General features: G+C 46.9%; 2 protein-coding genes across 6 annotated transcripts in view; one reads left to right on the top strand and one right to left on the bottom strand.

Annotated features, from left to right (window-relative positions):
* Positions 1–602: 602 nt before the first annotated feature.
* Positions 603–17,419, top strand: trim25l (tripartite motif containing 25, like). Its single transcript, XM_065023140.1, has 14 exons — positions 603–1,848; positions 3,765–3,860; positions 7,932–8,165; positions 8,534–8,693; positions 9,017–9,052; positions 9,242–9,283; positions 9,714–9,764; positions 9,869–9,916; positions 10,011–10,058; positions 10,355–10,393; positions 11,788–12,204; positions 13,975–14,082; positions 15,733–15,798; positions 16,074–17,419. Exons 1-14 carry the CDS (start codon positions 1,186–1,188, stop codon positions 16,646–16,648), a joined length of 2,583 nt encoding a protein of 860 aa, XP_064879212.1. The 5' UTR covers positions 603–1,185; the 3' UTR covers positions 16,649–17,419.
* A 3,560-nt stretch (positions 17,420–20,979) lies between these two features.
* trak2 (trafficking protein, kinesin binding 2) overlaps positions 20,980–23,690 on the bottom strand; it is a 76,004-nt gene continuing 73,293 nt past the window's right edge. For all 5 annotated transcript variants that reach the window (XM_065023127.1, XM_065023131.1, XM_065023133.1 and 2 more), the window contains 2 exons: positions 22,682–22,781; positions 20,980–22,590 (listed from right to left, as the gene is read on the bottom strand). In XM_065023127.1, coding sequence (XP_064879199.1) covers positions 21,765–22,590; positions 22,682–22,781 — 926 coding nt within the window. In that variant the 3' untranslated portion in view covers positions 20,980–21,764. The remainder of the gene's footprint in view (positions 22,591–22,681; positions 22,782–23,690) is intronic.

The following is a 23,690-nucleotide window of genomic DNA, read 5'->3' as shown; positions in this document are numbered from 1 at the left end:
GTAGCATGCTGGTGACCTTCTATTCTAGTTACTGTAACAATCCAGTGACCTTCTATTCTAGGTACTGTAACATGCCAGTGACCTTCTATTCCAGTTACTGTAACATGCTGGTGACATTCTATTCTAGTTACTGTAACATGCCAGTGACCTTCTATTCTAGTTATTGTAGCATGCCGGTGAATTTCTATTCTAGTTACTGTAACATGCTGGTGACCTTCTTTCTAGTTACTGTAACAATCCAGTGACATTCTATTCTAGTTACTGTAACATGCTGGTGACCTTCTTTCTAGTTACTGTAACATGCTGGTGACGTTCTATTCTAGTTACTGTAACATTCTGGTGACCTTATATTCTAGTTACTGTAACATTCCGGTGACCTTTATTCTAGTTACTGTAACATGCTGGTGACATTCTATTCTAGTTACTGTAATGGTATGTGACATCACAAAGAAACTCATCCCCTCCTGTTTTTCTCCCTAAACCAGCTCTGCGACTCTAGCCCCGCCCTTCTACCTGTCTTCCTTTTATTCCGACAACACCATTGGTCCATCTCATATGAGATCACCACTCTCTGTCTAACACCCTGGACAGACTCATACCTCTGTCTTATACCTCATATCTCTGTGTGTCTTTGCTCTGTAGCTACATATCTCTCTGTGTGTCTTTGCTCTGTAGCTACATATCTCTCTGTGTGTCTCTGCTCTGTAGCTACATATCTCTCTGTGTGTCTTTGCTCTGTAGCTACATATCTCTCTGTGTGTCTCTGCTCTGTAGCTACATATCTCTCTGTGTGTCTTTGCTCTGTAGCTACATATCTCTCTGTGTGTCTTTGCTCTGTAGCTACATATCTCTCTGTGTGTCTCTGCTCTGTAGCTACATATCTCTCTGTGTGTCTCTGCTCTGTAGCTACATATCTCTCTGTGTGTCTCTGCTCTGTAGCTACATATCTCTCTGTGTGTCTCTGCTCTGTAGCTACATAGCTATCTGTGTGTCTTTGCTCTGTAGCTACATATCTCTCTGTGTGTACAGCATTCTTTCTGATTCTACCCATTTCTGTTTTCATCCATCTCTACCTCAACTTTTTCCTCTCAGTTGCCTTTCTCTATTCTCTCTGTCACTCTCTCTCTCTTCCGCTCTCTCTCTTTGTAATAGTCTACATTCACCTCTGCTACCTGTGGTCTCACTATGAGTGGTAATCTGTGGACGGAGGAGCAGTTCAACTGTCCTGTGTGCCTGGACCTCCCCAATGAGCCAGTCACCATCCCGTGTGGCCACAGCTACTGCATGGGCTGCATCAAGGACTACTGGAGCAAGGACAACCCTCGCTCCCCTGGAGTCTACAGCTGCCCCCAGTGCCGCCAGACATTCTGTCCCAAGCCCTCCTTGTCCAGGAACACCATGCTGGCAGAGGCCGTGGAGCAGCTCCGCAAGGGGGCCCTCACCACCTCCGCCAGGGAGTCCATCCGGAGCGCCCACCGTGCCAACACCATGGGTAGAGCCAAGGGAGGTTCCCGTGGTGGTGGAGTCAGCAGGCTGCCAGCCATGGCCGTGCCCTGTGACATGTGCCACGGCGCTGGAGACCAGCAGGCTGCAGTGAAGTCTTGCCTGGTGTGTATGGCGTCCTACTGCGAGGCCCACCTGAAACCGCATCAGACGAAAGCGGAGTTGAAAAAGCATGAGCTGATTGCGCCCACGGGCAAGCTGGCGCAGAAGATCTGTACCGAGCACAAGTACCTGCAGGAGTTCTACTGTCGTCAGTGCCAGATGTTTGTGTGCTGGCTGTGCACCAGTAACCAGCACAAGGACCATGAGACCACCTCCACCAAGGCAGAGCGCACGGAGAGACAGGTAAGCCCTCAGACATACAGGGCATTCAAAAAGTATTCAGACCCCTTGACTTCTTCCACATTTTGTTACGTTACAGCCTTATTCTAAAATCTTTTTTTTTTTAAATATATTCTCAAACAATATACAAACAATACCCCATAATGACAAAGCGAAAACAGATTTTTAGGATTTTGTTCAAACGTATTCAAATATAAAACTGAAATATCACATTTGCATAAATTTTTCAGACCCTTTACTCAGTACTTTGTTGAAGCACATTTGGCAGCGATTACAGCCCTGAGTCTTCTTGGTTATGACTCTACAAGCTTGTCACACCTGCATTTCAGGAGTTTCTACTATTCTTCTCTACAGATCCTCTCAAGCTTTGTCAGGTTGGTTGGGGTGTTTCTCCCATTCTTCTCTACAGATCCTCTCAAGCTTTGTCAGGTTGGTTGGGGTGTTTCTCCCATTCTTCTCTACAGATCCTCTCAAGCTTTGTCAGGTTGGTTGGGGTGTTTCTCCCATTCTTCTCTACAGATCCTCTCAGGTTGGTTGGGGTGTTTCTCCCATTCTTCTCTACAGATCCTCTCAAGCTCTGTCCCGTTTCTCCCATTCTTCTCTACAGATCCTCTCAAGCTTTGTCAGCGTTTCTCCCATTCTTCTCTACAGATCCTCTCAAGCTTTGTCAGGTTGGTTGGGGTGTTTCTCCCATTCTTCTCTACAGATCCTCTCAAGCTTTGTCAGGTTGGTTGGGGTGTTTCTCCCATTCTTCTCTACAGATCCTCTCAAGCTCTGTCAGGTTGGATGGGGAGCATCGCTGCACAGCTATTTTCAGGTTTCTCCAGAGATGTTAGATCGGGTTCAAGTCCGGGCTCTGGCTGGGCCACTCGAGGAAATTCATAGACTTGTCCCGAAGCCACTCCTGCGTTTTCTTGGCTGTGTGCTTAGGGTTCCCCAGATCTGTGCCTAGACACAATCCTGTCTCGGAGCTCTACGGCCAATTCATTCGACCTAATGACTTGGTTTTTGCTCTGACATGCACTGTCAACTGTGCCTTTCCAAATCATGTCCAATCAATTGAATTTACCACAGTTTGACACCAATCAAGTTGTAGAAACATCTCAAAGATGATCAATGGAAACAGGATGCACTTGAGATTAATTTTGAGTCTCATAGCAAAGGGTCTGAATACTTATGTAAATAAGGTATTTCAGTTTTTTTTGTAATACATTTGCAAAAATGTCTAAAAACCTGTTTTCCCTTCGTCATTGTGCGGTATTGTGTGTAGATTGGTGAATAATTTGTATTTATTTAATCCATTTTAGAATAAGGCTGTAACGTAACAAAATGTGGAAAAACTCAAGTGGTCTGAAATACTTCCCGAATGCGCTGTACATGGACACCACCATACCCACCCACTAATGTGATCAACTGCCTGGCACAAGACTGTGTTATCCCACTGAACCAAAGGCTAGTCATTCGCTCTGGGAGCTAACACAAGTCTTCAGGTCTCAGGCAAGGTTATTCATGACCTTTACAACAAAACAACACCCAATCAGGTCCTGTGTGGCTCTGTATGCAAAGCCAAGGTTCGATTCCCGCTGGGGCCACACATACAGTACGCACACATGACAGTAAGTCATTTTGGATGAAAGCATTTACTAAATGGTATAACACCACCATGTACAGACTCACTCCACAAAAACCTGTAAACACAGTCTGATCAAAACATTAATACAGGCTGCTGGTCTGTGTCCCATCACAGCTGATCTGGACACACCTAGAAACTGCGTGCGTGCGTGCGTGTGTGTGTGTGTGTGTAGAGTAAGGTGGTGCCATATCTTAAGTGATTATGTAGTTGTCTTTGTGGGCCAGTGAGCATTCCAGACTGCATTCCAGTCCACTCAGGAGTGAGTTGATGTGACTGTGTTTTGCAGAAAGAGCTGGCTGAGGTGCAGACAGAGAATCATCAGAGACTGAAAGAAAGAGAAGGAGAGCTGAAAGACATGAAGAAGATGCTGGAGGCAACAAAGGTAAGGGCTTAGGACACACTACACCCCACTACACCCCACCACACCACATTACACCAAACCCCACTACACTACACCCCACTACACTACACACCACTACTCTAAACCCCACCACACCACACGGCACTTCACACTACACCCCACTACACCCCCCCCCACTACACTACACCCCACTACACTATACCACACTACACCCCACTACACTATACCACACTACACCCCACTACACCCCACTAAACCCCACCACACCACATTACACCAAACCCCACTACACTACACCCCAATTCTCTAAACCCCACCACACCACACGGCACTTCACACTACACCCCACTACACTATACCACACTACACTATACCACACTACACCCCACTACACTACACTATACCACACTACACTATATCACACTACACCCCACTACACTATACCACACTACACTATACCACACTACACCCCACTACTCTAAACCCCACCACACCACACGGCACTTCACACTACACCCCACTACACCCCACCCCACTACACTATACCCCACTACACTATACCACACTACACCCCACTAAACCCCACCACACCACATTACACCAAACCCCACTACACCCCACTACTCTAAACCCCACCACACCACACGGCACTTCACATTACACCCCACTACACTATACTACACTACACCCCACTACACTATACCACACTACACTATACCACACTACACCCCACTACACTATACCACACTACACCCCACTACACTATACCACACTACACTATACCACACTACACCCCACTACACTACACCCCACTACACTATACCCCACTACACTATACCACACTACACCCCACTACACTATACCACACTACACCCCACTACACTATACCACACTACACCCCACTACACTATACCACACTACACCCCACTACACTATACCACACTACACCCCACTACACTATACCACACTACACCCCACTACACTATACCACACTACACTATACCACACTACACCCCACTACACCCCACTACACTATACCAACTACACCCCACTACACTATACCACACTACACTATACCACACTACACTATACCACACTACACCCCACTACACTATACCACACTACACCCCACTACACTATACCACACTACACCCCACTACACTATACCACACTACACCCCACTACACTATACCACACTACACTATACCACACTACACCCCACTACACCCCACTACACTATACCAACTACACCCCACTACACTATACCACACTACACTATACCACACTACACCCCACTACACTATACCACACTACACCCCACTACACTATACCACACTACACCCCACTACACTATACCACACTACACTATACCCCACTACACTATACCACACTACACCCCACTACACTACACCCCACTACACTATACCACACTACACCCCACTACACTATACCACACTACACCCCACTACACCCCACTAAACCCCACCACACCACATTACACCAAACCCCACTACACTACACCCCACTACTCTAAACCCCACCACACCACACGGCACTTCACACTACACCCCACTACACTATACCACACTACACTATACCACACTACACCCCACTACACTACACTATACCACACTACACTATATCACACTACACCCCACTACACTATACCACACTACACTATACCACACTACACCCCACTACACTACACTATACCACACTACACCCCACTACACTACACTATACCACACTACACCCCACTACACCCCACTACACTACACTATACCACACTACACTATATCACACTACACCCCACTACACTATACCACACTACAATACACCCCACTACACCCCACTACTCTAAACCCCACCACACCACACGGCACTTCACACTACACCCCACTACACCCCACCCCACTACACTATACCCCACTACACTATACCACACTACACCCCACTAAACCCCACCACACCACATTACACCAAACCCCACTACACCCCACTACACTACACCCCACTACTCTAAACCCCACCACACCACACGGCACTTCACATTACACCCCACTACACTATACTACACTACACCCCACTACACTATACCACACTACACTATATCACACACTACACCCCACTACACTATACCACACTACACCCCACTACACTATACCACACTACACTATACACACTACACCCCACTACACTACACCCCACTACACTATACCCCACTACACTATACCACACTACACCCACTACACTATACCACACTACACCCCACTACACTATACCACACTACACCCCACTACACTATACCACACTACACCCCACTACACTATACCACACTACACCCCACTACACTATACCACACTACACCCCACTACACTATACCCACACTACACACCACACTACACTATACCACACTACACCCCACTACACTATACCACATTACACTATACCACACTACACCCCACTACACTATACCACACTACACTATACCCCACTACACTACACCCCACTACACTATACCACACTACACCTACACCCCACTACACTATACCACACTACACCCCACTACACTATACCACACTACACCATACCCCACTACACTATACCACACACTACACTATACCACACTACACTATACCACACTACACCCCACTACACCCCACCCCACTACACTATACCACACTATACCACACTACACACCCCACCCTACACTACACTACACCCCATACACCACACTACACTATACACTACACTATACTACACTATACCCACTACACTACACACTACACACCCACACTACACTATACCACTATACCACACTACACACCCACCCACTACACCCCACACTACACTATACCACACTACACCCCACTACACTATACCACACTACACTATACCACACTACACCCACTACACCACACTACACCCCACTACACTATACCACACTACACCCCACTACACTATACCACACTACACCCCACTACACTATACCACACTACACCCCACACCCCACTACACTATACCACACACCCCACTACTACCCCACTACACTACACCCCACTACACTATACCACTACACTATACCACACTACACCCCACTACACTATACCACACTACACCCCACTACACTATACCACACTACACTATACCCCACTACACTATACCACACTACACCCACTACTATACCACATTACACTATACCACACTACACCCCACTACACCTACACCCCACTACACTATACACACTATACCACACTACCCCACCCCACTACACTATACCACACTACACACACCCACTACACTACACCCCACTACACTATACCACACTACACTATACACACTACACACTACACACTACACCCACTACACCCACTACACTACACCCCACACTAAACCCCACCACACCACACTATACCACACTACACCCACTACACTATACTACACTACACACCCACTACACTATACCACACTACACCACACCACTACACTACACCACCCCACTACACTATACCACACTACACTACACCCCACTACACTACACCCCACTACACTATACCCACACTACACTATACCACACTACACTATACCACACTACACCCCACTACACTATACACCACTACACTATACACACACACCCCACTACACTATACCACACTACACTATACCCACTACACTACACCACCACTACACCCCACTACACTATACACACACCACACTATACCACACTACCACCCCTATACCACACTACACCCCACTACACTATACCACACTACACTATATACCACACTACACACACTACACCCCACTACACTACTACCACACTACACTACTATACCACCCCACCACACTACACCCCACTACACTATACCCCACTACACTACACCTCACTACACTACACCTCACTACACTACACCTCACTACACTATACCACACTACACAATATCACACTACACCTCACTACACCAGTGCGTAGGTGTGTGTGTGTGTGTGTGTGTGTGTGTGTGTATTTGTGTTCCTCAGTGAGTACCTTTCTATCCACCTCCATACAGTACCAGTGTGCGTATGTCTTCATACCTGTGTTTGTGTCCCCAGCGCTCAGCAGACAGGGTACATGATGACACAGAGATGGTGCTGTCGGAGCTCCAGCGCTCAGTGGAGAGGCTCCAGGAGCTGGTGGAGGGTGTGATGAACCAGGCTGGGCAGGAGAAAGTAAGCGAGGCCCAGGACGTGGTGGACAAGCTGGAGGCCGAGATCTCGGAGCTGAAGAGGAGAGACAAGGACATGAAGGAGGTGTTCCGCTGTGAGGACAACATCCACTTCCTGGAGGTAGGACGCTTGTCTCTTTCTGGTACCTTTTATATATTTTTGATCCACTTTCGCTGCATGCAGCTTGTTGATGGCCATATTGGACATGGCTGCCAGGGTGTGAAAGACCACATCTGGCATGGGCCAATAGTTAAAAAGCAGCATTGTCCTAGTCATGTTTGAAATGTGCAGCTTCTATCACGAAAGGCATTATTTCTTAAATGACGTGTCTTCTCTTTCTGTCGTTGCCTTTCTTTCTGTCTTCATTTATCCATCTCTGCCCTCTTCCATCCCATCCTCTTCTCCTCATTCTCCTTATCCACCTCCTCCTTCTCCTTATTCACCTCCTCATTCTCCACCTCCTCCTTCTCCTGTGCGCCGCCCTCCAGACCTGTGACTCTCTGTGCAGCCCGTTTGAGTGTAATGATCTGTCGTGTGTGGTGGCCAATCCAGAGGCTACGTTTGAGCCTGTACGTGAAGCCATCCTGAACCTACGGGAGAGAGTGGAGGACATGTGCAACGTGGAACTGGGCAAGATCACCAAGACAGGTGTGTCAGAGTGGAGGGCATGCATACTACACACACACACACACACACACACACACACACACACACACACACACACACACACACACACACACACACACACACACACACACACACACACACACATACACACACACACACACACACACACACACACACACATCGACACACACACACAAAGGGCACTACTAGCAGTGATCTCCATCACCATTACCTTGTTCACTATAAATATTGTCATAAAGACAGTGTATTTTTTCCACACTATGTTTTGGATCAATACAATGTCAATGAGTTAATAAACTGTAATTTCTCATCCTTCTCTTCAGTGAATGACACAACACTGTTCACCTTAGGAGACAAAGGTGAGTTCTGGTCCAGAGGATGTCTCTAGCTCTGGTCCAGGGTGTTCTGTGGGGCTTGAAGAAGGCTCAGCATAAGCAAGCCACTCGTAATGCCCTGGACCAGAGCTACAATCCATCGATTACCAATAAACATTTAAATTGTGGATTGACAGACTGTACTTACTCACTGCACTGTTTTTCCCATCATAGCAAAAAAAAATGGCGGCCAGAAGACGGGAGGGTTCAGGAGTTGTGAGTAGTTTTCCCATTTCTTTATTGGTAGTGTGAGTTGGACTTTAATAATTCACTGAGATTGTGAACTAATCTGAATTGGACATTTTAGTCAACAGCAAATAATGTGAGGAAAGGCCATATTTAATTTCCGCAGTGCAAATGCTTTATACTCAGTGCCTGTTCCTTTTGGTGCTGGTCTTTTCACTTGTCTAGTTGAGTGATTGGTCATCATCATTAATTGTGCAGTTTGGATATGAAATACCTAACTTGAAATAATGATTTATTGTTCCTGATGAAGGATCGTCATAGTCAGGTTTTTAATAGTTAAACAACAAGTTTTTAATAGTTACAGTATGTTTTCATGGTTAAACAGTATGTTTTCATGGTTAAACAGTATGTTTTTAATGGTGAGTGTTGTGCCTTTTTATTTTCAATTACTATTCCTCAGTGTTTTCTGGTCTGGGATCCAAACCAACAGCAACAAACAACCGTCCTGCAGGTATGTGACTGTAGCGACTGTTTCCTGTATCGGTTTTAACATGCGCTTTGTGATGGGTCATTGAATGACACATAATGATGTGTACGTTGGTCGTCCTGTTTCAGCTCCCACACCGACTGTCTCCGTGGCGGTTCGAGGTCCTAACTCACGTGGTAGGGTGATGTCATGTGGCTAGTTTCATTACAAATCTCACTATGACGATCATGATCAAACATTAGATCAGCTAAATCATGTCTCCTTCTGTAGGTGTAGGCCTGCGCTCTCAGGATGTTAGGAGCAGAGAGGAACCACGAGGTCAGGCGTGTGTGTGTGTGTGTGTGTGTGTGTGTGTGTGTGTGTTTGCGTTTGCATGTGTGTGTGTGTGTGTTTGCATGTGTGTGTGTGCGTTTGCATGTGTGTGTGTGTGTGTTTGTGTGTGTGTGTGTTTGCATGTGTGTGTGTGTGTGTTTGCATGTGTGTGTGTGTGTGTTTGCATGTGTGTGTGTGTTTGCATGTGTGTGTGTGTTTGTGTGTGTGTGTGTGTGTGTGTGTGTGTGTGTGTGTGTTTGCGTGCAAAGGGGTTTAAACTCTCTTCTACCTCTTTCCTTTAGCTGACAGAGACAGGCCGAGGAGAGAGGAGAGAGAACCAGGTAACACACACACACACAAGCCCAGAATTTCTTTGTGAACATAACCGGTTCCACAGGTTGGCCTGCCTCACAAGAGGAACATTTCCTTATCATCTGTGTATGCTCCTTCTTCCTGTCTCCTCCATCCGTACTGTGTCACATCCTGAACCTCTTAAGAATAACTGCAGATATCAGTTCCATAAATGTATCTCTGACCACCTCCCTTAGGTGGTCTTGACCAATACTACAAATTCAGTCATCATTAGAGTGTTTATAAAATCTACTCAACTGCCTCGCGTTTCCTCTCATTCTCTCTCTATGCAATCAGAAAGGCGTCTGTATACATAGGTTTGGTTTGCTACGAGCAAAACCTGGCTGGGTGAAGCGAACGTCTGTGCTCGCATACTCCCTCATTACCCTCAAAAGCGTCAACATTACTGTTGTTTGTCCCTCTTGAAGCACCGTAGCAACAACATACCCAGTAATACTTTCTCAAAATAGTCTGGATTAATCTAAGATAAATCAGGAAATGTGTCATTCATTTTGACGTTTTTGCCAATAAGGTCTTAGTCGCATCATTTCACATCTATCTAAGATGTTTGGTGCAGTATTTCTCAAGTGAAAAAATCTGCATGAAAACTAGTCATCTTTTGTTGAATGACAAACACTTAATTGAAGAATCCCATCTATAGTTCCCACTCTTACTTCCACTTGCCTCTAGAGAAAATGTAGTGGATGCCAACAGCCAAGCAAACGCCCGGCGAACACCAAAACCAACCAAAACGTCACAAAAATGTGTCATAATATATGATGGAACTGTTTTGACTGGGAAGCACGTGACAGCCTTTAAGCTTACTGTATGTTTCATAGTCGAAACAGTTTAAGCATTTATTATGATGAAACGTTGTGACGTTTTGGTTCGGCTGTTCGGCAACACAACATTTTTCTTTGAGGCAAGTCGATGTTCGTTAGTCTGAAGTCTACGCCCCTTCGTCTGTGATTGGTCAATGGTATTACTGGACTAGGTACTGCTCCTAGTAGGAGTGGGAGCAATGAATGGGATTGTTTGCTGGCTAGTTTTAATGCACATTTTTCCACTTGAGAAATACCGCACCAAACATTTTAGTTAGATGTAAAATTGCGCGACTAGGACCTTGCTGGCAAAAAACATAAAAAATAATTACACATTTCTTGATTTATCTTGATTATTTTCTTATATTTTGAGGAAGTTACTGGGTATGTTGTTGCTACAGTGGCTCAAGCGGGACCAAACAGTAATACTGAGATTTTTCAAGCAAGACATCAGACGTTCGTTTCACCTAGCCGAGTTCTACTAGAAGCAAACCGAACCTATGTGGACGCCTCTAGACTCATCAAGCCATGCTCACCCAGTAATACCTCTCGTCTCTCCACAGCCAGCGAGGCAGCCCCCAGACCAAGCACCAGATCTAGTCCCACTCAGAGTCGGAGAAAGCCAGCCAGAAATAGCCCTACCCAAAGTCGAAGAGAGACGCGCAGACGCAGTCCCAGTCCCACTCCAAGTCGTAGAGAGCCAGCCAGTCCCAGTCCCACTCCAAGTCGTAGAGAGTCAGCCAGACCCAGCCCTACTCCAAGTCGTAGAGAGCCAGCCAGACCCAGCCCTACGCCCAGCCGGAGAGAGACACCCAGAACAGAACCCACCACCACCCCTACCCCCGGTGCTGTTACCCAAGCCACCCCAGCCTCAGGAGCTTTCAGCCGGATGGGATCCATAGCAAGTCTCTTCCGCTCCCATCGACGTGCCACACCGGCACCTGGGCCAGTCAACAACAACACTGGTGGAGTTAACCCATGTGAGTCCCGACCAGAGAGAATGATTGAGGCCTCTAGTAGCCAAAAGGCTACTAGTTCTCCCACTTAAAAATATGAGAGAGGCCTGTAATTTTCATCATAGGTACACTTCAACTATGACAGACAAAATGAGAAAAAAAATCCAGAAAATCACATTGTAGGATTTTTAATGAATTTATTTGCAAATTATGGTGGAAAATAAGTATTTGGTCACCTACAAACAAGCTAGATTTCTGGCTCTCACAGACCTGTAACTTCTTCTTTAAGAGGCTCCTCTGTCCTCCATTCGTTACCTGTATTAATGGCACCTGTTTGAACTTGTTATCAGTATAAAAGACACCTGTCCACAACCTCAAACAGTCACACTCCAAACTCCACTATGGCCAAGACCAAAGAGCTGTCAAAGGACACCAGAAACAAAATTGTAGACCTGCACCAGGCTGGGAAGACTGAAACTGCAATAGGTAAGCAGCTTGGTTTGAAGAAATCAACTGTGGGAGCAATTATTAGGAAATGGAAGACATACAAGACCACTGATAATCTCCCTCGATCTGGGGCTCCACGCAAGATCTCACCCCGTGGGGTCAAAATGATCACGGTGAGCAAAAATCCCAGAACCACACGGGGGGACCTAGTGAATGACCTGCAGAGAGCTAGGACCAAAGTAACAAAGCCTACCATCGGATATCACACTACGCCGCCAGGGACTCAAATCCTGCAGTGCCAGACGTGTCCCCCTGCTTAAGCCAGTACATGTCCAGGCCCGTCTGAAGTTTGCTAGAGAGCATTTCGATGATCCAGAAGAAGATTGGGAGAATGTCATATGGTCAGATAAAACCAAAATATAACTTTTTGGTAAAAACTCAACTCGTCGTGTTTGGAGGACAAAGAATGCTGAGTTGCATCCAAAGAACACCATACCTACTGTGAAGCATGGGGGTGGAAACATCATGCTTTGGGGCTGTTTTTCTGCAAAGGGACCAGGACGACTGATCCGTGTAAAGGAAAGAATGAATGGGGCCATGTATCGTGAGATTTTGAGTGAAAACCTCCTTCTATCAGCAAGGGCATTGAAGATGAAATGTGGCTGGGTCTTTCAGCATGACAATGATCCCAAACACACCGCCCGGGCAACGAAGGAGTGGCTTCGTAAGAAGCATTTCAAGGTCCTGGAGTGGCCTAGCCAGTCTCCAGATCTCAACCCCATAGAAAATATTTGGAGGGAGTTGAAAGTCCGTGTTGCCCAGCAACAGCCCCAAAACATCACTGCTCTAGAGGAGATCTCCATGGAGGAATGGGCTAAAAATACCAGCAACAGTGTGTGAAAGCCTTGTGAAGACTTACAGAAAACGTTTGACCTCTGTCATTGCCAACAAAGGGTATATAACAAAAGTATTGAGAAACTTTTGTTATTGACCAAATACTTATTTTCCGCCATAATTTGCAAATAAATTCATAAAAAATCCTACAATGTGATTTTCTGGATTTTTTTTCTCTCATTTTGTCTGTCATAGTTGAAGTGTACCTATGATGAAAATTATAGGCCTCTCATCTTTTTAAGTGGGAGAACTTGCACAATTGGTGGCTGACTAAATACTTATTTGCCCCACTGTATATCTCTATGGTCCCGACCCTCAACGCTTTAACCCCATCAGAGGTCATAAACTCTGGTCTTACTAGCTTTTCTCCAGTGTAGACACTGTATAATGTACCTTGCTGGTGCCACAGCACATTGTTTGAAAATCATGGCTATAAACATACTGTTTTGACAGGGGGGATGGATGCACTGACTGAATCCCAACCGGAAGTGAATACCAGCCTTTTCCTGGATCCGCCGACCCCTGACCCCATCATGAATCAGATGCCAGCTTTCCCTGCATGTGAGTCATCATTCATTCCTTTTCTTCATTCTCCAGTTCTTCCTCTACATCTGAGGAAAGCATATTGCCCTATATTTACAGTTACCCTGGTTGTGATCAGTGGTGTAAAGTACTTCATTAAAAATACTTTAAAGTCCTACTTAAGTAGTTTCTTGGAGTATCTGTACTTTACTATTTATATTTTTGACAACTTTTACTTTACTACATTCCTAAAATAAATAATTGACTTTTTATTCCATATATTTTAACTGTCATCCAAAAGTACTCATTACATTTTGAATGCTTAGCAGGACAGGAAAATGGTCCAATTCACACACTTATAAAGAGAACACGTGGTCATCCCTACTGCCTCTGATCTGACGGACTCACTAAACACAAATGCGTCTTTTGTAAATGATGTCTCAGTGTTGGAATGTGCCCATGCTATATGTACATTTTAAAAACTAGAAAATGGCGCAGTCTGCTTTGCTTAATACAAGGAATTTGAAATTATTTACAATTTTACTTTTGATACTTAATTATATTTAGAACCAAATACTTTGACTTTTACTGGAGTAGTGTTTTACTGGGTGACTTTCCCTTTTACTGAAGTAGTGTTTTACTGGGTGACTTTCCCTTTTACTGAAGTAGTGTTTTACTGGGTGACTTTCCCTTTTACTGAAGTAGTGTTTTACTGGGTGACTTTCCCTTTTATTGAAGTAGTGTTTTACTGGGTGACTTTCCCTTTTATTGAAGTAGTGTTTTACTGGGTGACTTTCCCTTTTATTGAAGTAGTGTTTTACTGGGTGACTTTCCCTTTTACTGAAGTAGTGTTTTACTGGGTGACTTTCCCTTTTACTGAAGTAGTGTTTTACTGGGTGACTTTCCCTTTTACTGAAGTAGTGTTTTACTGGGTGACTTTCCCTTTTACTGAAGTAGTGTTTTACTGGGTGACTTTCCCTTTTACTGAAGTGGTGTTTTACTGGGTGACTTTCCCTTTTACTGAAGTAGTGTTTTACTGGGTGACTTTCCCTTTTACTGAAGTAGTGTTTTACTGGGTGACTTTCCCTTTTACTGAAGTAGTGTTTTACTGGGTGACTTTCCTTTTACTGAAGTAGTGTTTTACTGGGTGACTTTCCCTTTTACTGGAGTAGTGTTTTACTGGGTGACTTTCCTTTTACTGAAGTAGTGTTTTACTGGGTGACTTTCCTTTTACTGAAGTAGTGTTTTACTGGGTGACTTTCCCTTTACTGAAGTAGTGTTTTACTGGGTGACTTTCCTTTTACTGAAGTAGTGTTTTACTGGGTGACTTTCCCTTTTACTGAAGTAGTGTTTTACTGGGTGACTTTCCCTTTTACTGGAATAGTGTTTTACTGGGTGACTTTCCCTTTTACTGAAGTGGTGTTTTACTGGGTGACTTTCCCTTTTACTGGAGTAGTGTTTTACTGGGTGACTTTCCCTTTTACTGAAGTAGTGTTTTACTGGGTGACTTTCCCTTTTACTGGGTGACTTTCCCTTTTACTGAAGTAGTGTTTTACTGGGTGACTTTCCCTTTTACTGGAGTAACTCTCCATTGAAGTATCTACTGAATACTTTTACTCAAGTTGGGTACTTTTTCCACCACTGGTTGTGATCCTCTCCCCTCATACTGCCTGTCTTCATCTCCTGTAGTGAGGGAGATAGACATCTCCAGCATCCAGGCCCCAGAGCCCAGGAGCAGAGAGGAGTTCCTGCAGTGTGAGTATAGAACAGCTAAACATCTACACAGACACAGCCTGTTCCAGTTAGCTCCCTGCCGTGTGGCCTTGGCCCTCACCCTTCCATGTTCGCAGACATGAAGGGAAAGGTATGAGCATTGTAGCATCCACCATATTGATTTGAACTTTCAGATCTGAAAACTTCAGAAGGTTAGGGCCAAGGGGAAGGAGTACTCACAACAGCTGACAACCACACCTGCAAAGTCCTTATCCCCACAACTTAACTATTCATCCCTCCACTCTTCCCTCCCCCAGATGCCTGTACCCTGACCCTAGACACGAGGACAGCCCACCGGCGTCTTACCCTGTCAGAGGGCAACACCAAGGCCACCCTACAGGGGGCAGGGCAGCCCTACCCAGACTGCCCCCAACGCTTCGACGGCTGGACCCAGGTGCTGTGCCAGGCCCCCCTTTCCGCCCAGCGATGTTACTGGGAGGTGGATTGGCGGGGGAAGGGGTCATCAATGGGCGTGGCTTATGGAGCCCTGAGCAGGAAGGGGGCGGACGCCAGGGCGGGGCTTGGCTACAACGCCCAATCATGGAGCCTGGAGCTGTCGGATACGTGTTGCACGGCAATGCATGACAATGAGAAGAGGGACATCCCGGTGACGTACTCGCCGCGTCTGGGGTTGTTCCTGGACCTCAACGCGGGCACCCTGGCGTTCTATAGCGTGGCGGAGAGCATGGCGCACCTGCACACGTTCCGTGCCAACTTTACACAGCCACTGTATGCGGCCTTCGGGGTGGGAAGTGGGGTTGGTGTTGGACTGGACTTCGCTCTGGGTCAGTTCAGCCAGTCATCCGACAGCATCAAGATCTGCCCAATGTGACGAGACCTACGACCTCTGTATAGATTTGCCCCATGTGACGAGACCTACGACCTCTGTATAGATCTGCCCCATGTGACGAGACCTAAGACCTCTGTATAGATCTGCCCCATGTGATGAGACCTACGACCTCTGTATAGATCTGCCCTGTGTGACGTGACCAATGACCTCTGTATAGATCTGCCCCATGTGATGAGACCTACGACCTCTGTATAGATCTGCCCTGTGTGACGTGACCTACGACCTCTGTATAGATCTGCCCCATGTGATGAGACCTACGACCTCTGTATAGATCTGCCCCATGTGATGAGACCTACGACCTCTGTATAGATCTGCCCCATGTGACGAGACCTACGACCTCTGTATAGATCTGCCCCATGTGACGAGACCTAAGACCTCTGTATAGATCTGCCCCATGTGATGAGACCTACGACCTCTGTATAGATCTGCCCTGTGTGACGTGACCAATGACCTCTGTATAGATCTGCCCCATGTGATGAGACCTACGACCTCTGTATAGATCTGCCCTGTGTGACGTGACCTACGACCTCTGTATAGATCTGCCCCATGTGATGAGACCTACGACCTCTGTATAGATCTGCCCCATGTGATGAGACCTACGACCTCTGTATAGATCTGCCCCATGTGACGAGACCTACGACCTCTGTATAGATCTGCCCCATGTGACGAGACCTACGACCTCTGTATAGATCTGCCCCATGTGATGAGACCTACGACCTCTGTATAGATCTGCCCCATGTGACGAGACCTACGACCTCTGTATAGATCTGCCCCCCAACGACCTCTGTATAGATCTGCCCCATGTGATGAGACCTACGACCTCTGTATAGATCTGCCCCATGTGACGAGACCTACGACCTCTGTATAGATCTGCCCTGTGTGACGTGATCAATGACCTCTGTATAGATCTGCCCTGTGTGACGTGATCAATGACCTCTGTATAGATCTGCCCCATGTGACGAGACCTACGACCTCTGTATAGATCTGCCCCATGTGACGAGACCTACGACCTCTGTATAGATCTGCCCTGTGTGACGTGATCAATGACCTCTGTATAGATCTGCCCCATGTGATGAGACCTACGACCTCTGTATAGATCTGCCCTGTGTGACGTGACCTACGACCTCTGTATAGATCTGCCCCATGTGATGAGACCTACGACCTCTGTATAGATCTGCCCTGTGTGACGTGATCAATGACCTCTGTATAGATCTGCCCCATGTGATGAGACCTACGACCTCTGTATAGATCTGCCCCATGTGATGAGACCTACAACCTCTGTATAGATCTGCCCCATGTGATGAGACCTACGACCTCTGTATAGATCTGCCCTGTGTGACGTGATCAATGACCTCTGTATAGATCTGCCCCATGTGATGAGAAATACGACCTCTGATCCCCATCTGCTATCACCGCTTTATATGACATAATTTAACGAGAATTTGTTTGTTTCCTAAACATTTACAGAACAGCCCAAAGTGCTGCACTTCTGACAAACAAATTACATTCAAACACTACTAGAAGACTGAACTGACAAATGGTGTCACACACACACACACGTTATAAGACAATAAATATAAGACAACCAAATCATTTCTCATTTCCTTTATTAAAGCAAAAGCACCAAAAAGGTCATCTTGGGTATTTTATGAAGCATGGAGGAGAGGCGCCAGGTCGAAAACCAATAATGAACACCTCCAACTACACAGAGCCCATAACAACCTCCACCATCACCCATCAGCTACATTCAATAGAGCCAACGGTGTGAATCATAGAACTAGATTCAATAGAACGAACAGCCTCTCCTCCTATACCTCCCCCAGAGCAGAAACCCTAGTATAAAACCGATGCTCTTTCCTCATGGTTACATAGGTAATAGGTATTACAACACACAAGCCAACACAAAGCATTTCACTGTATTTAAAAATGAGTTTTGGTTTGCACTGATATACAGTTTTAAAAACATGACAGCTTGGATTCCCTTTTCAATGGTTCATCACACAATGGAGGCACAACAAAACATCTCATATAAATGTCTACATGAAAACCTAAATAACTTATTACCTTTGATAATGATACAGTATTTGATGCTATAACCTAGTCTAAATATCAATATTTGTCACTAATAATATTTCCTAAACTAGTGATCTCTGTAAATCAGGTTAAAAAGTGCAGTACATGAGTGGGACAGGTCAGACGGACGGTAAGGAAAGAGGCGTAGCAGGGACGTCTGAGAGTCACACCAGGGGTCAAGTATGGGTCAAAGGGCACAGGGTCACACACTAGTCTAGCTAGCTTGAAATACAGAACCTGTCTTGCTAGCATTCCAGGTCATGTACTCTGTGTCATGTGAGCACAGACTGGTACCCAGGCTCTAGTCTAGCCCCTCCCCACTACACACTCCAGTAGACCTGAAAGTAATAACAATATGGGATTTGTTTGACCTTGACCTCTGATAGGCTGGCTGGAATTTCCCCAGAATGCTTAGGCTCTGCCGCTATACCCATCAAGTCCTTTCAGATTGAAAATAAACAGCATTACAGTGGAAGGTACTAGAGGCCATTAGTCTCATAGCTGTTCAATATCAAACAACACCATGTTGCCCTCTACTGGCCGCTGAGTGAATAGAGTACCTTTAAAGACCATAACCACAGTAATAGTGAACCATACATGAGATGAGACTCAGAGCTACCCTGGATCAAAACGTAGTACAGCCACTACTACCTAGCATGCTGATGGTTCCCCGTTTGGGACCAAACATCTTGTACCAGGAGCATGTTGAGGAGGTAAACGTTGTGGAACGTTAGAGCTGACGTGATTCCTTATGGCATAGTTGTTCTGCATATATTTCTACTGGAACATTCCACAATGGTGTGCCCTAATGAACGCAGACCTGAGCACGCCGTGGGCCTGAGATAAGGGCCTGTTCCTCAGCGGGGCTATTTGGACCTGTGCTGTTAAAAAGCCTCTCCAGCGACTATCATGTTCTCCGTTTCCAGTCAATAACCTTGTAACCTTCCATCCCAAATCGACCCCTAAGCCCTTTGACAGGTGTAAGCAATTTGGTAATACAGCTACCGTGCCCTCTGATAGGCTAGGTGGAAGTGTCACCATATTGGTTATACCAATCAAATCCTCTCAGATCTCCACAAGCTGAGGAAAAGTCCATCCCAGCCTGGTTCCAGATCAGTTTGTGCTTTAACATGACAATGACAATAGGGGCATGGCAAGACCGCACAAACAGATCTGGGACCAGGCTAACGGCATCCCAAACAAAACCTACCAATCCCACTAAGTGTCTAATAAAATATACACATGGCTTTAAACCAAAAACACCCAAACAGTACAAACAGGCTTCTCCTTTAAAGCTTTAGAACCTCTTCCTTATGGGAGACCTGAGGAGGAGCAGACTCGGACCTGTCAGTCAGACCACTACAGCCAATCACGCTGCACGGCTGGGTCCTACCCACCCCCAGAGGACCAGGTGCATGCTGGGACCTGTAGGCAAAGAAGTGTGTCGTTTTCAGGACATACCATGCATTTCAGAGACTGGTTGTAGCCTATTACAATGCACAGAGAGAGTTGCCCCTGACGACAGCAAAGCAAAAGGATCATTGTATTAGTAGTAACACTGGGAAGGCTAGATTGTAGTTCCCTAGCAACGGGCTGGCAGTAGTAAGGTGCATGGGCACCAGCCTGGTTCCTAAGAGAAGCTAAGGGGGGCGTAGCGAGTCTAGCTAGCGTATATACACATGAAAAACTGCTCTACTGCTTTTAAAAATGAACTTTAGAAAGCTATTCGAACTACAGAACAACAAGCCCCTAGACATTGAGGCTCTGGAGGCTCAAGCTCTCTCTTTACACTACTCTTCTCTCATCCCCCCTCATCACTGTCCTCCTCGTCTCCTTCTCATCTCTCTCTTTACACTACTCTTCTCTCATCCCCCCTCATCACTGTCCTCCTCGTCTCCCTCTCATCTCTTTCTCTTTACACTGCTCTTCTCTCATCCCCCTCATCCCTGTCCTCCTTGTCTCCCTCTCTCTCATCTCTTTCTCTTTACAGTGCTCTTCTCTCATCTCCCCTCATCCCTGTCCTCCTCGTCTCCCTCTCATCTCTTTCTCTTTACAGTGCTCTTCTCTCATCCCCCCTCATCTCTCTCTCTCATCTCTTTCTCTTTACACTGCTCTTCTCTCATCCCCCCTCATGTCCTCCTCGTCTCCCCTCTCATCTCTTTCTCTTTACACTGCTCTTCTCTCATCCCCCTCATGTCCTCCTTCTCTCATCTCATCCCTCTTTACATGTCCATCCCCCTCATGTCCTCCCCTCCCTCTCTCTCATCTCTTTCTCTTTACACTGCTCTTCTCTCATCCCCCCTCATGTCCTCCTCGTCTCCCTCTCCCTCATCTCTCTCTCTTTACACTGCTCTTCTCTCATCCCCCCTCATGTCCTCCTCGTCTCCCTCATCTCTTTCTCTTTACACTGCTCTTCTCTCATCCCCCCTCATGTCCTCCTCGTCTCCCTCATCTCTTTCTCTTGCTTGTTCTTCCTCTCCTTGACATTCTGCCACTTCCCCTTTTTACCTCTTCTTCCCCGTCCCTCTAACATTCTCAATCCCTCATCAACTTTCTTATCCCCTCGGTCATCTTCCCATCTATTTGAGCATCCAGAGCCTCACAGATGAATAACTACTGTAGCAGGGGCAGAGCAGAAGAGAGCAGGGAGAACATCTACCTACAGCGCTCCTAGAGGGCTGGAGGGGGAAGGCAGGCAAGGCTAGGAACAGCTAACAAAGCCCTTTGCAGGCAATCTAAGGCTTTTAAAATGGCATATACACCATGGCATTAATGCACATTTCCATTTTTAACAATATTGTGCTTTTAAAAAGAATTTATAAAAAAGGAGAGGGACTTTTTCGCCCACTTGTTGCCCTTTTCTTCGCCGAATATCAGTCAAAAAGAGATGTGGAGAAGGAGCAAGGCAGGGAGGGATGGAGGGGGGAAAGAGGAGAGAGGGTGTGGGCCCAAATGCTACTGCAAATGCTACTGTTCAGTGCTGGCTTCCCTCCAAACCCTGTCTCCCTGTAGTGTTATAACTTCTTCATGGTTTGAGTGAAGGGGGTGGGGCATGGGAAGTGGAGGCGGGCCTAGAGCGGACAGCGCGCTGCCCCTTCAGGTTGCCCCAGAGGGGCGGGGCGATGGCTAGGGAGGTGGGTGGGTGAGGTGGGGCCTGGCCCAGATGGTGGGAGGGGCTTCCCCGCGTCGCTCCACTCATAGCGGGGAGGCTCTGGTTCCGCCGCAGGCCGTCCAATAGACTGCCTCCGCCTGTGGCTAGGAAGGTGGCCGAGTCCTGACGCACCAGGCACTCTGACAACGGCTCCACCCCCTGGGGAACCTTGACCAATCCCAGCCGGCGTAGCCTCTCGACTAAGTTTACATTGATGGGGTCGGGTTTGGCTTTGGATTTGATTCTGGGGCCGTGGCTGAAGCTATGTGAGGCAGGGTCGGGGCTGGGGAGGTTGGGGCGATGGGTGCGGCCAAACTTCAGCCCATACACGTCCTGGAGGAAGAGCTCGGCCGGACGCGATGCCAGGAAGTTGTCACAGGTGGCTGGCGCCGAGGCGCGGGACTCAAAGGGCACAGGCGAGGGGGTCGGCGAGTGGGACGGGGAGTTGGGGGGCGTTCTGGGGAGGAGACGCTGGGGGAGTGGGGCTTTAAGGTGAGAGGGAGGGGGGGCATCGGCAGTGGAGAGGGAAGCAGAGATGCCCCTCTCCAGGACCAGCTTGGCCAGGCCACAGGGGGCGGGGGGACGGCGAGGGGGGAAGGAGTCCACCCCCAAACTCAGCCTGCAGGGGGTCACCGGGGTGCTGGGGCCTGTCCTCATGGAGCTGGGAGTGTACTCTGAGACAGAAGACTGACAGTGGGAACTGAGAGAGAGAGACAAGACAATGTTACCCCACACAGCCATGTCATAAACACCAATCACCTTCATAGTCGTGTGTGTGTGTGTGTGTGTACCTGGAGGTGACCTGGGTGATGTCAGAGGGGTGCAGGATGCGGCAGGTTGTAAAGGTGTAGGTGGAAGACGTTGAACTCTGACATTTCCCCGGGTTATAAACTGAAGAGACAAAAAACACCATTCAAACATTCCATCACAGACCAACGGCTTCCAATAAGGACCCTTTTCAGTTTGTTATCTAGTGAAAGAAGATGATGATTGTTTAAATGATGTAATCCGTAGTAAAGGGACTGGCCACTGGCCGCTCCACTACGTTGTTATGGTTATTGTTGCTGGGCTGAGGAGCGTCGGGCAACATGGTGAAACTAATTGTTATGGTTATTGTTGCTGGGCTGAGGAGCGTCGGGCAACATGGTGAAACTAATTGTTATGGTTATTGTTGCTGGGCTGAGGAGCGTCGGGCAACATGGTGAAACTAATTGTTATGGTTATTGTTGCTGGGCTGAGGAGCGTCGGGCAACATGGTGAAACTAATTGTTATGGTTATTGTTGCTGGGCTGAGGAGCGTCGGGCAACATGGTGAAACTAATTGTTATGGTTATTGTTGCTGGGCTGAGGAGCGTCGGGCAACATGGTGAAACTAATTGTTATGGTTATTGTTGCTGGGCTGAGGAGCGTCGGGCAACATGGTGAAACTAATTGTTATGGTTATTGTTGCTGGGCTGAGGAGCGTCGGGCAACATGGTGAAACTAATTGTTATGGTTATTGTTGCTGGGCTGAGGAGCGTCGGGCAACATGGTGAAACTAATTGTTATGGTTATTGTTGCTGGGCTGAGGAGCTAATTGTTATGGTCGGGCAACATGGTGAAACTAATTGTTATGGTTATTGTTGCTGGGCTGAGGAGCGTCGGGCAACATGGTGAAACTAATTGTTATGGTTATTGTTGCTGGGCTGAGGAGCGTCGGGCAACATGGTGAAACTAATTGTTATGGTTATTGTTGCTGGGCTGAGGAGCGTCGGGCAACATGGTGAAACTAATTGTTATGGTTATTGTTGCTGGGCTGAG

The sequence above is a fragment of the Oncorhynchus nerka genome, linkage group LG2 (genome assembly GCF_034236695.1).
Source record: "Oncorhynchus nerka isolate Pitt River linkage group LG2, Oner_Uvic_2.0, whole genome shotgun sequence".
Taxonomy (NCBI): domain Eukaryota; kingdom Metazoa; phylum Chordata; class Actinopteri; order Salmoniformes; family Salmonidae; genus Oncorhynchus; species Oncorhynchus nerka.
This window is presented reverse-complemented; position numbering and strand designations above follow the sequence as displayed.

Coding starts and splice junctions, on each gene's coding strand:
- trim25l (XM_065023140.1), top strand. CDS start 1,186: ATGAGTGGTAATCTGTGGACGGAGGAGCAGTTCAACTGTCCTGTGTGC. Junction 8,166..8,533: donor ACAACATCCACTTCCTGGAG/GTAGGACGCTTG, acceptor GCCGCCCTCCAG/ACCTGTGACTCTCTGTGCAG. Junction 9,917..10,010: donor TCGAGGTCCTAACTCACGTG/GTAGGGTGATGT, acceptor CTCCTTCTGTAG/GTGTAGGCCTGCGCTCTCAG.